This window comes from Fukomys damarensis, unplaced genomic scaffold (assembly GCF_012274545.1).
Source record: "Fukomys damarensis isolate Sample0158 unplaced genomic scaffold, DMR_v1.0_HiC HiC_scaffold_23, whole genome shotgun sequence".
NCBI lineage: Eukaryota > Metazoa > Chordata > Mammalia > Rodentia > Bathyergidae > Fukomys > Fukomys damarensis.
This window is the reverse complement of record NW_022900935.1, coordinates 23,011,588-23,028,995: the sequence shown is the minus strand read 5'-3', so window position 1 is coordinate 23,028,995 and position 17,408 is coordinate 23,011,588. Positions and strand designations below refer to the sequence as shown.

At 40.2% G+C, this 17,408-nt stretch overlaps 2 protein-coding genes across 9 annotated transcripts in view; both read left to right on the top strand.

Moving 5' to 3' along the window:
- The window catches only part of LOC104869131 (putative olfactory receptor 2B3), a 166,808-nt gene that overhangs the window by 110,476 nt on the left and 38,924 nt on the right, over positions 1 to 17,408 (top strand). For 7 of the 8 annotated variants that reach the window (XM_033767650.1, XM_033767649.1, XM_033767656.1 and 4 more), the window contains one exon: positions 4,301 to 4,375. The gene's annotated coding sequence lies outside the window, so the exon portion shown is untranslated. Of the gene's footprint in view, positions 1 to 4,300; positions 4,376 to 4,921; positions 4,970 to 17,408 lie in introns of all 8 variants that reach the window. The other variant, XM_033767651.1, reaches the window with a different exon arrangement.
- Positions 12,752 to 13,820, top strand: LOC104869626 (olfactory receptor 2A12). The gene has a single exon (XM_010634976.2). It carries the CDS (start codon positions 12,873 to 12,875, stop codon positions 13,818 to 13,820), a length of 948 nt encoding a protein of 315 aa, XP_010633278.1. The 5' UTR covers positions 12,752 to 12,872.

The following is a 17,408-nucleotide window of genomic DNA, read 5'->3' as shown; positions in this document are numbered from 1 at the left end:
TCTTTTTTTTTTTTTTTTTTTTTTTTTTTTTTTTTGTGATAGGGTCTCACTATATCGTTAGACTGACCTGGAACTCACTATTTAATAGCTCTGGCTGATCTCAAACTCAGAGATCCTCCTGCCTTAGCCTCCCGTGTGCTGGGATTACAGGCATATGCCACCATGCTCGGCTCCTCTTCTCTCTTGAACTCTTATCACTGTAGCATTCTATTTTTTCACAATTTGACTCCATACCATTTCCTCTCATCCTTCGCAAAACTTTCAGTTGTGCCCTGTTTAAGTCCCGCTTATGATTATCAAGTGTTTCTATTTCCTTTGCTTTCTTAACTGTCCCTTGTATCTCCCAGCTTTCACTGGGAGCTGGTTTTTCTTGAGTAGGACAGTTTCCCTTGTATCTGAAGTAGAGAGTGCTCATTTTCTTAGATGCTAAAGTACTTCAGGCTGGGTATGAGCTGTGCTGATTCTCCCTGCTCTAATTCATTTGAAACTATGCATCTTCTCTTCTACTAGAAAATCTCTTCCTCAAAACTTTATGCCACCTGCCACAGTGTCCCTAGTCCTATCACCTTTATATGTCTTGGAGAGTCTCTTTTTTCTTGAAAATTTTAACATTTGTGTCTCAGGTTTCATTTGTAAACCCATCCTCTTGAATCACTGTAATCCCCCTGATGATCATTGGAAGCTCTGCGCTCTCCTTGCTTTATTTCTTTGTACCCAAGCCCACTATTTGCATTACGTCTACCCATGGCCATATCTGGTACTTTTCATTACCTAGGGATTATCTCACTTCTGATGTTCCTTATCTAGATATCCTGTTCTATGATCACTACTCAACTGTTACAGTGCCTAAAGTACTTCTATTTCACTAGTGCCCCAAGAACTAGCTCATTCCTTTTTCTATCACAAAAACTAAGATGAATAAATGAAAAACCAAATAGACCCTGGTCAATACGCCTCTCCCCTTGAAAATGTTATGTCACACCTTATTAGACTCAATATGTAAGTTATTGCCTTCAAATATTGGATGCCAAAATACACATAGACCTACAAGTTTGACATTGAGAGTTTCAGTCATAGTGGGGTTACCCTTGGAGCTGATCCTAAAGTCTCTCCAGGGCCAGTCATCACATATCTCTGTTTTTTCCATTACTATGACAAATACCTATATAACTAACTTATAAATAGAAAAAGTTTACCTGGCTCACTGCTCTGGGGCAGTACAATCCATGGTAAATTGGCCCCCTTAGCAATTGGATCCGTGACTAGGCAGCAAATCTCAGTAGCTACACATGGCAAAACAGAACTCTCACCTCATGGCTGGGCAGAGAAACAAAAGAAAATGGCTAGGGTCCCAGTATCCTCTTAAAGAGTGCACCATCGATATCCTAAATACCAATAATACCAACCTGGGGGTCACACCTTCAGCACTGGCCGTTGACTGGCATTGGTATTCCTACTCCGATTAGTGCAGCATAGCTTTTAGTCAAGCCAGGTAAAAGTATTTATTGAGCTTCAATTAGACCTTGCTTTCCACACAGGCCCTTCCATCCGAACTAAACCACCAGCCTTTATTAAATTGACTTTAGCGAAAGCGGAACTCATTCATATTGTGGTGAGTGTACCTTAGCTATTCAAATTTTTCCCTGAAAGAGTTATTAGCATGAGGTGCTGCAGTGCACATCAGCCTGTTGAAATTTTTATTGCCATTATTTGTAATTTCTTTTACTTTTTCTCTACATATACAAATAAACATAAACAAGCCAGGTGTGGTGGGGCACACCTGTAATTCCAGCACTCAGGAGGTGGAGGCAGGAGAAGGATCACCATGAGTTCAAGGCCAGCCTGAACTACATAGCGAGACTCTGTCTCAAAAAACAAAAAGCAAAATAAATAAATAAACATATTCTCACATTCATACAATATAGAGAAATAAAATTTACCTTTGATCTCCTTTTCAGTACTAGTTTTAACACCAGAAATTAAATCTCCTTCACAACTTTTAAAACTATATTAACATTGTATTTATACGAACACATCAAAATGTGATCTTCTTCTGTTTCTTTTTCCCAAGGTGGAGGGATATGCTGATGTCATAACACAATTTAATATGCAATATATGAATGGCATGCTATTTCACTATTAAGTCAAAAGTATGTGTAATTTTAATCGATTCTTCCCAAAGAACACTTTTTTGGGGTTTTTTTGTGGGGGAGGTGAGACCGTTCTTTCTATGTAGTTCAGACTGCTCTGGAACTCAACTCTGTAGCCCAGGCTGGTCTTGAATTCACAGCAATCCTCCTGCCTCAGCCTTCTGAGTGCTAGGATTACAGGCGAGCACTACCACGCCTGGCTCTCCAAAGAACAGTTTTTATTTCAAGTCCCAAAGAATGTACATGACGGAAACTCTACGACCTATTCCTTGTGGTCCATGTTAAGGTGTGTCCAGGATACTTGGGAAACTCCTTGGAGGTGACAGGAATTTTAGGATTACAGTAGGAAGTATTGCTAGGAGCAGTGACAATCAAGCCCCTTTGGTTATCTTTTTCTGTTGTTCTTGCTAATATTAGCTTTGAGAAAAAAATGTTTGACGGGGAAAGTATGATTAATAATGGGTTCATATACTTTATGAAGTAATCTATGAAAATATTCATTTCCTTGTATCACTGCCAAATTTGAAAAAAAAATACTCATTCTTTTTCATTTTTGGTCAATTTCACGGGAGAATTAAAATCATTTCATTTGAATTTCATTGCTCATTAATGGCCAACTTTTCAATTGTTTATTATCCATGTTCATTATATTTTGTGTGAGATTCCCATGTTATCACTGTCCAATTTAATTAATATTTCTTTTGAAAAAGCTAGTCATATCTTTGGAACATATACTTTTTAAATCCTGTATACCATGTATTTATTTTCAAAATAACAATCATTTATTGTTTCATCGTTTCTCTGGATATAGTGTCTGTTTCAACACATTGGATACGTGTGTTTTTTCTTTGTATACTGTATATGTGTCAAATTTTTCTCTTGAAGGTTTTTCTATTTTGGGGGAGTTGTTAAATCAGTCAGATTTTCCCCTTATTTATGTGTTTGTTGTCTCACTTAGAATGAAATATACACCCCAAATTTATAAAAATAGTCTACACACTTTTCCACACACATTCATGCTTAATTTCATAAAGAATTTAGGTTTGTTGTGTTGTGAGGTACGGAGCTAACATTTTTTCTAAAGAGAGCTGATTATCTCAATGTCATTTATAGAACTATATTCGGTTACCCAACTGAAATAAAAATCCATCATTGCCATATACTAATCTATGTAACCTAGTTTACAAAAGTGAGGAGCATCACACTCAGATCTTTATCTCTTTCTCAGTGAAAGGCTTTGGGCAAGGGTTATCAGTTCGGGGTGATTTTGCCTTCCATTCATTTGTCACTATCTGGAAACATTTTTCAATTGTCATATGTAGAGGTGAGGGATACTACCAGCATCTTGTAGATAGAGGAAAGAGATTTGCTAAACATCTCAGAATGGTCAATACATGCTTGGCCAGCTAACAAAGAATTGCTTTATCCAAAATGTCAGTATTGTTGAAATTCTTAGATAATTCTTTTCTCCCTTTGTCCCTGAAACTGTTTTCCTTCTCTTTTCTGGGGAGATTCCCCTCTCTTTCCTCCCTTCCTCCCTTTCTCCCTCCTTCTCCGTCTCCCCCTCTATCCCTCCCTCCCTGCCTCCTTCCTTGAACATGCCTAGTGACGGTAGGTTAGATATTTAATCTGCCCAAATATAATTAATGGGAAAAATTGAACATAAATCTAAATTTTTTAGGGAGGATTGTATGATAGAATAAAATGCAGGCTCTGTGTGTGTGTGTGTGTGTGTGTGTGTGTATTTTTTTTGGGGGGGTACCAGGGATTGAACTCAGGGCCTTGTGCTTCCAAGGCAGGTGGCAGAACCACTGAGCTAAATCCCTGGCCCAAAATGCAGACTTTAAAGTCTAACTGCCTGTTTGTGAATCTCTGCTCTGCACATTTTTTCCATGTGACTTCAGCAAATATGTAACCTCTCTGTATATTCCTTTAGTAAGTAAGAATAATTTGAACCTCACTGAATGGCTCTGAAGATTAACCAAGAATGTACTTAGAGCCATTAGCATACTGTAGGTGCATATAAATAAATGTCAAGGTGTGATATATAAGTCACAGTGTGTTTCAGTGTTTGTTTTGTAATACAATGTTATTATCGACAGGAGGGGACTCTTGGAATGTGTGTAATTTTCCTTGCGTCCACACCACAGGTGCAGCAGGGGTTCTTCAGAAGAGGCAACAGAAGAAATCACCTGTGATGAAGGTCATTAAGAAATATCAGAAAGGTCAGCACATCTCTGCTAAGGGTCCCGGGAACCAGGTAGTAGTAGACACCTTAGAGGATATTTGAACACACGGTGCTTTGAAGTCTTCTTGATTGAGGTGTGGAACTATTGAGACTATTATTGTAGGAGCAATGAGTGCTTTGGAAAATCAGTTTAGTGGGTAAGAGCTGTATTTTGTGGTTTAGATTTTTCTTCTTAAAATACAATGGTGCTATACTCTTAAGCAAAATAAATAGGCTACACATAAGTAAATACCGAATCATTGCTCTGGTGTGAGATACTGAAAGTGTAAATAAGGATCAAAATGTATAGTAGATAATGTGAAATAGGAAGAAAAGGTCCAAAGGAAAAGAGGAAGTGGGAAGGGGTAGAGGAAAGGAATAAATATAAGAAAAGGAAAAAATGGAAACAAAGTCTTTATTTCTTTCTCTTGCCTAATTACTCTGATTAATGTCTCAAGTACTATATTGAACAGAAGTAGTGAAAATGAGCATCTTTGTCTTATTCTTCATTTTAGATGCATTTTTTCCTCTTTTCCCTATTTAGTTGATGTTGGCAGTGAAGCTGTCACATATGGCTTTTTATCAATTTGAGGTAAGATTGTTCTAGATATTTTTCATCAGTTTCTTATCATGAAACAATGTTGAATTAAGGTTCTTTCTGCTTCTATTGAGTTGATCATGTGGTTTCTATCCTTCATTCCATTTATGTAGTGTATCACATTTATTCGTTTATATATGTTAAATAATTCTTGCATCTCTGCAATGAAGCCAACTTGCTTATGGAGTATTATTTTTAACACATTGTTGAATTCTGTTCATGATAATCTTACGAGGATTTTTACATGTATGTTCATCAGTACTATTATGTACAGTTTTTCCTTTCCAGTTGAGTCTTCATATATATGTATGTGTATGTATATATCTACACATACACATACATATATATACATATATAGACATATGTGTGTGTGTGTGTGTGTGTTTTATATATATGCTTACTGCTGGCTTCGTAGAATGACACTGGGAGCATGGTTTCCTTTTCTTTTATCTAGAAAATGTTTGAGGAGCATTGGTGTTAGTTCTCTAAAATTCTGGTCAAATTCAGCTGTAAATACAGCGAGTCCCTGCTTTTCTTAGTTGGTAGAGTTTTAATACTTGCATCAATCTTGTTGCTTCTTATTGATCTGTTCAAACATTTTCATGTACTCTTCACTTGATTTTGGTAGGTCATATTTGTCTAGGAATTTATCTAATTCTTTTTATCTGCAATGTAGTGAAGTACAAATTTTCCAAATAATTTCTGATAATCCTCTGGATTTCAGTGTTGTCTGTTGTGATTTGTAGAGTTTTAATACTTGCATCAATCTTGTTGCTTCTTATTGATCTGTTCAAACATTTTCATGTACTCTTCACTTGATTTTGGTAGGATATATTTGTCTAGGAATTTATCTAATTCTTTTTATCTGCAATGTAGTGAAGTACAAATTTTCCAAATAATTTCTGATAATCCTCTGGATTTCAGTGTTGTCTGTTGTGATTTTGCTTCTCTCTCTCTCTCTCTCTCTCTCTCTCTCTCTCTGTCTCTCTCATATTTTTAATTTGGACCTTCTCTTTCTTTTGGTAGATTTGGCTGGGGACTTATTAGTCTCATTTCTCTTTCAAAGAAACTAGTATTTGATTTATTCTGTCTTTGCATTTCTGTAACCTCGATTTCATTCCTGCTCTGTTTATTGTTTCTTTCCTTCTACTGTTTTTGGTTTTGGTTTATTCTTGTTTTTGTAGAACATTGAGATACATCATAAAGTTATTTATATGAGATTGCTGTTTTTCCCAGGTAGGATTCATAGCTATAAACTTAGAACTACTTACCTTGTGTTTCTTGGATTCTGGTATATTATGTTATCATTATCATTTAATTCTAGGAATATTTAAATTTCTTAATTCCTTTTTTTTCCCATTCCTCTGCCTTCCCTTTAATCTTTCTTCCCCTCTCCACTTAAAAAACTGTGTTTCTATTATCTCCTTCCATTCTTTTTTTACATCTATTCCTTTATTTTTCCTTTCCCCTTCCCTCTCCTTTTTCCACTTCCCACTTGAACATTTTCTTCCTACTTTTCAATACCTATCCTCCATTTTGGTCCTTATTTACCTTTGGGTTTCTCATACAAAGAAACATTGCAATATTTAAATGTTTGTCTAATTTATTTCACTTAAAATTATGGTCTTGAGAGGCATCCATTTATCTAAAAATGTGTTGAGTTTACCCTTCTTTATGGCAGAGAAGTACTCCATTGTATATTAAAACCACATTTTCTTTATCCTTTCATCTCTTAATGGGCATATGACTGATCACAAGAGTTAGCTATTATAAGTTTCCCTGCTATAACTATGGAAGTGCATACTGTGATATGAAGCTTTTAACTCTTTTGGGAAGATAGCAAGAAACAGAAAAGCTGGATTAAATAGAACTTCTAGTTTTAGGTTTTTGAGAAATCTCCACATTGATTTCTATAGTGATTGTACCAGTTTACACTCCTACCAATGGTTGAGAAGGTTTCCTTTTTCCTCTTGCCACCATTTATTATTACTGGTTGATTTCTTGATGATAACCATTCTTTCTGGAGTGAGATGGAATCTCAGTGTTGTTTTAAATTTGCATTTCTCAAATGACCAGTGATGTTGAACCTTTTTTCATATATTTAATTGATGTTTTTATTTCTTCATCTGTGAGGTGTCTATTCATTTCAGGTGCTCATTTTTGGATTGGGTCTTAAATTTGGAAGGATCTGTTTTTTGTGGAAGGTTCTATATATATATTCTAGGTATTAGTACTTTCTCTGAGGAATAGCTGGTAATTTTTTTCCCATTCTGTGGGCTGTCTCTTCACTCTGTTGGTGGTTTCTTTTGCTGTGCAAAAGTTTTTTTAATAGGAGGTGATCCCAGTTGCTTATTCTTTGTGATATTTACTGTGCAATCACTGTTCCATTCATGTTTTTGCCTACACCTATATCTTCAAGAGTTTTACCTATTCTATCTTCCAGCAGATTGTTTTTATTTTAGTATTTAGATCTTTGAAGGAATGTTTAAATTTTTCCCTTGATTCCTTCAGATATCCACTGATAATTCAAGAGTGTATTAATTGCAATGTGTGTATTTTCTGTGATTTCTTTTTCCATTGATTTCTAGTTTCATGGCATTGTGATTTGATAAGATACATGAGATTATTTTAATTCCATTATCTGTATTGAGACTTGCTTAATGGCTAAAAATATAGACTATTTTTTATCTTCTTTTTTTTTTTTTTTTTTTTTTTTTTTTTTTTTTTTTGTACTGGGGATCAAACTCAGGACCTCACACTTGTGAGGCAGTCAGTGGAACCACTGAGCTAAATCCTGGTGCCTGCAAATATAGACTGTTTTGAAGGAAGTTCCATGGACTGTTGAATACACGTATTCTATTGTTGTTGGAAGAAACACTCTAGGTATCTGTTAGTTTCCTTTGATGTATAGTGGAGTTTAACTCTGATGTTTTTGTTGAATTTTTTGTCTGGATGGCCTGTCTGTTTTTGAGAGTGGGGTATTAAAGTGCCCCACTGCGATCGTATTGGCTTCCATTTGTCCTTTAATGTCAAATAGTATTTCTTTTATGAAGTTTGGTGCACCGAAATTCTGTGCATATAATTGTTTTATTTCTTTGGTGAATTGTTCCCTTGTAAATATGTAGTGACCTCTTCCTCTCTCCCCAACAGTTTTGATTTGAACTCAGTTTTCTCAGAGATAAGAACAGCTACCTCTGTTTGCCTTCAGGCTCCTGCTGACTGTAGCATCACTCTTCCTCCTTTTGCTTTAAGTCTGACTGTGCCTTGGTGGATGAACTGTGTCTCTTGTAGAAAACATGTTGAATCTTGTGTTGTTGTTTTCTTCCAGTGTTAGTCTTTATTTTTAAATTGAAATTTAGAAAGGAATCTCAAGCCCATGGAGCAGCAGGGTCAGCAGTTATGAGTTAACTGATGTAAGGCTCTTACCATAGGACACAGCACATAATGGGGACTCCATAAAAGGGCTAAAGAAGGAGGGGAAGTGGGGCGGGGAAGAGAAAGGAAATAAGGGAAAAGGAAACATATGAGAAAAGGAAAAAATGGAAACAAAGTCTTTGTAAATGGAGAAGGGCTAGGGGGGTGAAGGGAGGGCAGGGGAATGGGGAAAAAAGAACCAAGATGTATCATGTAAAGGGACAAGATCCCAATGACGAATGCAACTGTATTGTTTACCTTAAATGTACCAATAAACTCAATGGAAAAAAATAGGGAGTCCATAGATGTGAGCTCTCATTCTTGCTTTGTTTTGAGACAATGTTTTACTAAATTGCTTAGACTGTACTCAAATGCGAGATCTTCCTGCCTTGGCCTGCCAGAGTGCTGGGATTACACTGGTGAAGAACCAGGGGACAGACTCATGACAGCGGCTCATTCCTTGCTGTCAACATAGGTTCTACCAGTGGCTGGGCCCTTCTGCGAAACCTGTGCTAAGACTGTACATGTTCCTTCTTAACACAAACAGCATTATTTTCTGACCTAAGCATGATGAAAATGAGTTTCCCAGAGGGGAAAGTGATTTGTACAGGATAATATGGACTATGAAAGTTGTAGAATCGGCATTCAACACCAATCTGCCTTTTTATTTTCTGTGTCTATCTTTTATTTTCTGCATTGATTAGTAGGCACTAAGTTTTGGCAGTATTATCACCACAAACTAGTATATGGTCTTGGACATATACCTGAGGCAAACAGAAGATTTTCAATAAATGAAAGTTTTGAAACGACTGGTAGCATTATTACTGCTAGGATTTATCTATGTATTGTTTCACCCTTATCAGGTCTGTGGCCTTGGATAAGATGTCTGAGGATGTAAGAGGCTCTCACAAGTACTTCGGAAAGAAAGAGGGTTAGTTAGCATCATCACTGTGTTAAACAGGGATATGGCAGCTTGGGTAGAAGGTACCTCTTTTCTCTAAGACTGAACGGAAAGAAATTCTAGTCTCCAAAATGGAAACTTTCAAAGAATGTCCAGCTCCTCCATTCCAAAGGCCAAGTCCAACAAGTCTTAAGAGCATTAGACATCCAGGCTATGTCATTCATCCAGCCCAGGGGCACTGTTTTGCAATTCCCAGCATGGCCAAGGAATCCCCAGGGCTTTTTGGTACTAGAAATTCATTTGCTAACTCCATCCTGATAAAAAGTGAACCCCTGGGTCTGCCTGCTGGAGCCTCCTCCCTTTGGGGCTGCTCTGGGTCCAGCGCACTTAAGATGGTGCACGTCTCCCCTTTAGGGCCATAGGATGGGCACCTTCCTAAGGCACCACGCCAAGGGGAAATAGACAGCTGATACTATAGAGGTGAAGAACACTATGGAGGCAGAGGAACAAGCTGATCATTTGTAGGTGTGACTGAGGGAGTGGCTGGAGGAGTTTTCTGCTCTGGGCACCCAAGAACTGACAAAGTGTCTTTGCCTCAAAACTGCAGCAGAAAGAACAATAACCTGCGCTTCTTGGGCAGAAGTCAATCTCCTGCTCCTCCTACGGCTGTCTCTCCACTTGTGTAGATCCCTCTTAGGGGCACCCTCCCACCTCTGCACTCCCAGCCTATGTCTTGAGGCTTTGCAGAGGGAGCCCTGAGAGGGGCTCTCCTTCCTTCTCTGCCAGAAGCATGGAGGAAGGGAAGCAGCAAGGAAACTTTGCATACACTTGGCTGGGAAGGCAATGCACACGTAAACAAGGCTGGACTGGTCAGGTAAGGAAACCCTCGAAGGCCTTAAAGGTCGGTGGGACTTGAGGGAGCAAGGATAGGGCAGACGTCCCAGTAGAGGAGCAGCTGGAGCAGAGGTGGTGAGCGTGCATGGCAGATGCTGAGGAAGCCAGCTGATTCGGAAGATCTGAGGCTCCAAGAGGAGAGAACCCAGCTGCCCTGACTAGGGTGATGTTAGCATCATGGCACAGAAAGCTCACTCGTGACTGCTTGAAAACTGATTAGAACCTGTCAGGGAGGTCCTTGAGTTCCTCAAGAAGTTGTGAAACACAGTGTGATAAATGAAACTGCATGGACTGGTAAGTGAACCGAAAGGCCGATGGGAATTCTCTGCACAGGTCCCAGGCGTGGAGTGTAGCTGGACAGGAAGGATGATGGGTTGCTGCTTGGTTTCGGCCCTGATTGTCTGAGACTGGCATTTGAACTACTTCCTAGTTCTTGTCTCTTGAAAATCCCTCTCAATGCTCATGGCTCTGACCTGGGCCAGGTCCCTAATTATCACCACAAGCATCCCTCGCCTGTGACATTTTGCTCCTTTTTCGAATAGTTGATGTTCTCTAAAACTCAGAACACACATCATATACCATTTCCCTTGTCCATTCGGACACCTGTTTAATCCTCCGACTTTCACCGTCAACTCTTGGCCATTAGTGCTAATGATCAGGTTTTCAGCCCCGCTTGGCAACCTCAGAAATTTAAGAATACTACTGCACTCTTTTCTCCTCTCTCCACTCCTCCTCCCATGCAGCTTCCTATCCTTTAAGCTGCCACCTTTTATTCAGTACTTTCTAGGAAGCAGATGGAATTCGTGCAGCCTCCACTACAGAGGAGATGGTACACCCATTTTATAGATAAAAAAACAAGGCACTCTGCATAGCTACGTGGTTTGAAAATAGAGAAACAGGCAGCTAGACTCAGGTGCGTTGACTCCATGTCCACGCTCTATATATTTACCAAGGCTCTGGGCTCATGTCCCCAACCTCCATAATGAATCTCATGCCCACACAGTCATGCTCAACTAACTGTACAGCTCAGCCCTTCCCTTGACGTGGTCACAGGTTTCCAGCATGTTTGCCCAATACCAAAACATATCAGAGCGACAAGGGGCCTTGAGGGGCATCAAATCCAAAGTATCAAAATGGGGCTCTGAAGCTCAGAGAAGGATATGGAGTTTTCCAAGATCACTAAACAAATCAAGGACAAAAACGGCATTCCCCAATTGTCCTGATTTTGAGATTCATTGCATTTTCACTAACCTCTTTTATTTGCCTTGTGTTTTATAGTTTGCAAAGTATCTTGACATACAGGAGCCCACACTTACCCTGCCATAACCCCATGTCATGGACATAGCACCTCTGCTTTAACAGATCAAAAGGTGAAAGTTAACAGAAGTGAGGGCTCTTGCTCAAGGTCACATCTGAGTGACAGCCATGAGACTCTCAGGGAAGGCTGAAATAAAAAGTTGGCTGAGAGGATTCCACACAATGTCCCCACCCCTTGATTCAGTATATAAAGCTCAGACAGGCCTCAGGGCTCAGCACAGCAAGCCAGGTCCTAGGGCCCCTGTTTCAGGTACTTGGGGCTACAGAGTCTTTCCCCTCTGCTTTCCAGCCTGTCTGTCTTACTTTATTTATCATTTTCATTTTCATTTCAGGCTGTAATTTTTATTAGGTGAATAAATTGTTGCTGTACCAAGATCATAATAAAGTGACTACCATTGTTAATATCTAAAGTCATTTCTTATATGCTAAAAACATATTTTACTCTGGTGGACATTCTGATAGTAAGTGTGACGAGAATTAATTTGCCTGATTTCTTAATTTATTCAGACATATCCAGGCTGGGGATTTAGCTCAGGGGTGCCACCGCCTGCCTCGCAAGTGCAAGGTCCTGAGTTTGATCCCCAGTACCAAAAACAGCAGACATATCCAGTACAACCTAGCTAATCAAGTCCTGAATTATCTTAGTTCCTAAATTAATGTACTTCATGAGCATTTGGGTCAAATTCTTTCCATTGTCATTTATCATTTTTGTAAGACCTCTAATAGTCTCCTCTAGATCTTCAGCCCTCTTACAACAGGTTTGCTGCCACACTAGGTCTGGGTGATAGTTTCCAAAGTACCCACAACCTACTGACACAGACGTTCCTTTCATAATTTGAATTCTAGGCAGACGCATCTGCCTACTACAAATTGGGGTCATTGCGGATACTTAGTAGAAAAAGGAAGTGCCCAGAAAGTGGTTGAATTCACTGTGCAAAAATGGTCACCTACGCTGGGCACAGTGGGGCACAACTGTAATCCCAGCACTCAGGAGGCCGAGGCAGGAGGATCAGCCTGAACTACACAAGGAGACCCTGTGCAAAACATTAAAAAAAAAAAAAAAAAAAGGACACCTAAATATGGCTTTATCTTCTATGGATTAGTATTGTTTGCAGAGAAGGTCTTCTGAACTATCAGGTCTCCTGTGTTCTGTTACAGGTAGAATAAAGATCTTTTGGCTTCTTTCCCAGTGCCACAGCTATCCTAGCTTCCTTTCCCTTCTCATCCAGCTCAACCAAGATTTGACTAAATCTGTGAAGCTACTGTGCATGGTGTTGCATGTGATTCGGCTTCTATCATTCCTGACCTCACATCCCCAAGGCAAATGACTGAACAAGGAAGTGCTCGTCTCTCCTTAACAGGCAGATCACCATGCAGAGCTTTGACAAGGAAAACCACACTTCAGTTTCTGAGTTTATCCTCCTTGGTTTCTCCAGTGAGCCACAGGTCAGAATGGCCCTGTTCGTCTTCTTCCTCCTCCTCTACCTTACAACCCTTGTGGGCAATGGGCTCATCGTCACCCTAATCTACCTTGACTCACATCTCCACACGCCCATGTATTTCCTTCTCAGTGTCCTCTCTTTGGTAGACATGAGCTATGTCACTACCACTGTTCCTCAGATGCTGGTAAATATATGGTATCCAAGGAGAGCCATCTCCTGGGATGCTTGTGTATCCCAGATGTTCATCTTCTTGGTCCTGGGCATTGCTGAGTGTATTCTTTATGCCATCATGGCCTATGACAGGTATATTGCCATTTGCTTCCCCCTTCGTTATTCCCTACTCATGAGCCGTATCATGTGTATCAAGATGGTCACTGTCTGTTGGTCCATTAGCATCACTGGGGCTCTGATCTACACAGTCTTCACCATGCATCTGCCCTACTGTGGACCCCACAAAATCAACCACTTCTTCTGTGAGGTCCCTGCTGTTCTGAAGTTGGCCTGTGCAGACACATTCTTCAATGACCAGCTGAACTTCATGTTGGGCTTCATCCTGCTTTTGGTCCCACTCTCCCTCATCTTAGCATCCTACACCTGCATATTTGCCTCCATCTTAGGAATTCGCTCATCCCAGGGGAGGCTCAAGTCCTTCTCTACATGTGCCTCCCACATCACCGTGGTCACCATGTTCTATGGTCCAGCCATGATCATGTATATGAGGCCTAGCTCCTGGTGTGACCCGGAGCGGGACAAGAAGCTGGCCCTGTTCTATAATGTCATCTCGGCCTTCCTCAACCCCATCATCTACAGCCTCAGGAACAGGGATGTAAAGGGGGCCTTTCTGAGGGTACTTGGAAACAGAGGGACAGCTTCATGACCCAGGATGCCCCAGACTTGTCTCCGGTCATGGGAGGACTAGAATAAGCTCATTTGGCATCATGGAGATACATTTGTTCTGACTACCCTGAGTCTCTCTCGAGTTTGGGGCAGCTAGAAGAATGTGTGGCCAACCCTGACCTGAAGGTCTAAGGCGTTGCTTAGAAAATTTTCAGCTGCCACTACCCAAAGACTCAGTTAAGTATTGAAAGCAAAGGATTTCTTTACAAAAACTGTCTTGTGGTTCATGGCCACCGTTTTATTATTGTTTCTAGTTGTCTCCTTACACTGGACTTTTATGGCAGTTTAACATGATCATAGCCCAATGTTTAGCGTGCGTACATCCTTTTCTACAGTATAATGGAATTTGCAATGAGAGTGACATAAAGAATAGGCAAATTGTTCAGGTACAACATTGTGTATCACTGTGTGAAAAGCACATGTAGATAATTTCTAGCATTGCTTTTTGTAGTAGGTGCTTTAATATCTAAGCTTGATTTATTATAAGCATATCTGTGTACAAATATGGCTAATAGTTGGTCTAGTTTTGGCTCAGTTTTTAAAAATGACTCACATCCTCACTTCATAACTTACATTTAAAATCTCATCTTTATTTTGAGGAAACATATATTTCAAAAAGAAATATGTAAAACACATATGTATTATTATCCATGTATCTAAATATCTACACTATATATCTATAGACATATATTAACAGTGTGAAACAGAGAAAGAGCAGTTATACCGAAGCAGAGAGATAATAGAAAATAATATAATAAAGACTCCATTTCCTGGCATTCCAAATATATACTTGGAAAGATTTTGCTATATGCTGTCCAATTCTTGTTTGTTTTTTACAATGATTAGCTGCTAGAGTTAAAATGCCTTTTAAATACTTCCAACTTGCCAGATTTGATCTCTTTCAATAAACTGAAATCTATGAAATCTATTTTCAACATTTGCTTGCATATATTATGTCCATGTGCAATACATAGAATTGTTCTTGTAGGCATTTACATTTTACCATGGTATCATGTAAAAAGTATTTGACTCAACCTCTTGACTCTGACATCTACTCGTTTGATAAGTATAGATCCAACTCCTTTTTAACAAGAATCTGCATATACCACATTTTATTAATTCCCTTTCATTTAACATTTCTTTCTGTTTGTTTTTTCAAAACATGTCTTTGGGCATTTCTCCATATATAAATATTTTCCTGGGATTTATGGTTAGAAGTAAACCTTGCAGATTGTAGAATCCAAACCGTCAACATTAACTACAGACCCTTGAGTTATGCTTTTGAGTAGTTATACCACTCTACGCTTCCCACCCTCCCCAGCACCTGCTAGTCTTCACCTGTATCAAACACCCCAATATTTCTCTCCATTTTATAGGTGAGAAGTGGTAGCGATGCTTTCTGTTCCATTTGCAGTTTCCTAACTGCTAGTGTGCTAATATCTTTTCCTAAGGTTATTGACAGGATTGCACAACGTAGCAAGCTCTGGAATCAGAACTCAGGGTGCAAGGCTAGCTCAATCCTTTATTAACTCAGTGAGAACAGGCAAGTTACCTAAACTTTATGTGCCTTGGTGTCCTCATCTGTAAATGGAGGAAGTATGTTCCTCCCAGGGCTGTCAGAAGAATTAAGTAAGATAATAAATATAAAGGGCTTATCATAATGAGTAACAAATAGCAAGGGTTGTCTGCTCTTTTTCTTGATTTGTGATCTATTATACATTTTGACTTAGATATTTTCTCAGTTACATGCACGAAAAATATCTTCAGTGAGTAGTTTTCTTTGTTACAGGAGTAGTACTTGTTTAATTTTTAAATGAGATGAAACAGAAGCAAAAAGGAAAAAAAATCATCCATTACCCTAGACGTAGAGCTAATTCTAGTGTCTGTGCTTTCAAGTTTAAATTTTTTAATTGCATTTATTAATGTTTTTAAGTATATATAAAATCTTAAACAATGTAGATATTTCCATATTGGGTGTTGAATTATTCAGTAAGTATTTAATAAGTTATTATTTTAGTCACTTCACAGTAAGTTTTTGGACATTTATCCGTGCTGCTCAACCTCAGCAGAATCAGGGACCAAGTCTTGTTCACTTTTAGTATCTGGTAGCCAGGAATATCTGGCACAATTTGCACCAACGAGTGTTGACTGTCACCTGATCCCGGAAACCATGACACAGAGAGGACCAATGATATATATATATATATATGATACTGGAGAGTTCTCCTGAATAAAAAGCCAGTCAGGAGGCAGGAGTGCTAGGGAGAAGCTGTGCAGAGCATGGCAACAGGTGACTGCAAAGGAAGGTCAGCTGTCTAAACAGGCTTCTAGCAGGAGGGAGCATTGGGGTGGGTACAGAGGCGTGCACAGGAAGCTGAGGGAGGGCAGTTCAGGTCAAGGGAGCAGCACGAAGGGGGCATCTACAGGTGGGTCTGGCTACCCAGAGTTCAAGGTAGGAGTCAAAGAGCCGCAGAGCAGGTGAAGCCTACAAAGCTGGACATGAGTCAGCACTGGCTGCCAGACAGAAGAGCTAAGGTTGAATTCTGCAGATGGAAATTACTGGATGTTCCTGAGAAATAAAGGAGCAGTTGGGGCTGCTGATTAGAAAAATGGCTGTCAGCCACATGGACACTTGGCCTACAGCACCTGCATGATGAATTCAGGCCCCACAGTTTGAAAGGCAGATGAGTCACGGACCTAGAGACACCGAGTGCTTGGGACTGGGCAGCCGGGGTCGGGGGGTTCAGGTGGTAGCAGAGCAATGTTGGAACAGAAACTAGCCAGCCTGTTAAGGTATGAGGAGGTTACTAGAGTGAGAGCTGCCCTGTAGGGCAGGCAAAGGCCTCCAACTCTGAGGGTCTTCAAGAGATCCTGGTTCAGACATAGCTGGATATGGACACCACCAAATCCTCAAGTCCCCATGGTGAATTGGTGCTTCATTGGGCCCCACCCTGGGTCAGGATCAGAACAACATGGAACAGGAGAAAGACCGCCACTGAGTGGGTGTCCAGGCCTCAGGGCAGCCACAGGAGTGTCCAAGTGAGTAGAACAGGTGCATAGGAAACAGGACACCCAAAGGAACCCTCATGTACCAGAGCTGAGCTCCTGGGCTCAACTCAAATCAGCAGCTCCCAGGTCCCCTGTGTGGCCCTAGATTTCCTGCGATGCCCTAGCCTGGCTCCTAAAGTAAGATGTTGGCCACGTTCCATGTGTAACTCTGGTTCCCCAGAGGATCCCTGGGTCTCCATGAACCAGTTAATTTCTCAGGCTCAGAAAAGCATATGGAGCATAACGTTGGTGTTTGGTTTGGTTTGGTTCTCCTGCAAGAACTGAACACCTCCCTCCCCTCAGGGCAAAGATACCAAAAGTGAGGCCCCACACTGGTCCCGGCTGTCTGTGCTGACTCAGAATGCCAAGACAGGAGTCCTGTTGTCTGCCTTGAATCTTCTCTATCACATTTCTGGCTCCTTCTCTCTTCCTATGCTCTTCATGTGGAAGAGAAAGGCCCTCATGGAGGGATCGAAATTCCAAAACACGCTCTCAGAGAGCTGAGATCCAAGAGGCCATG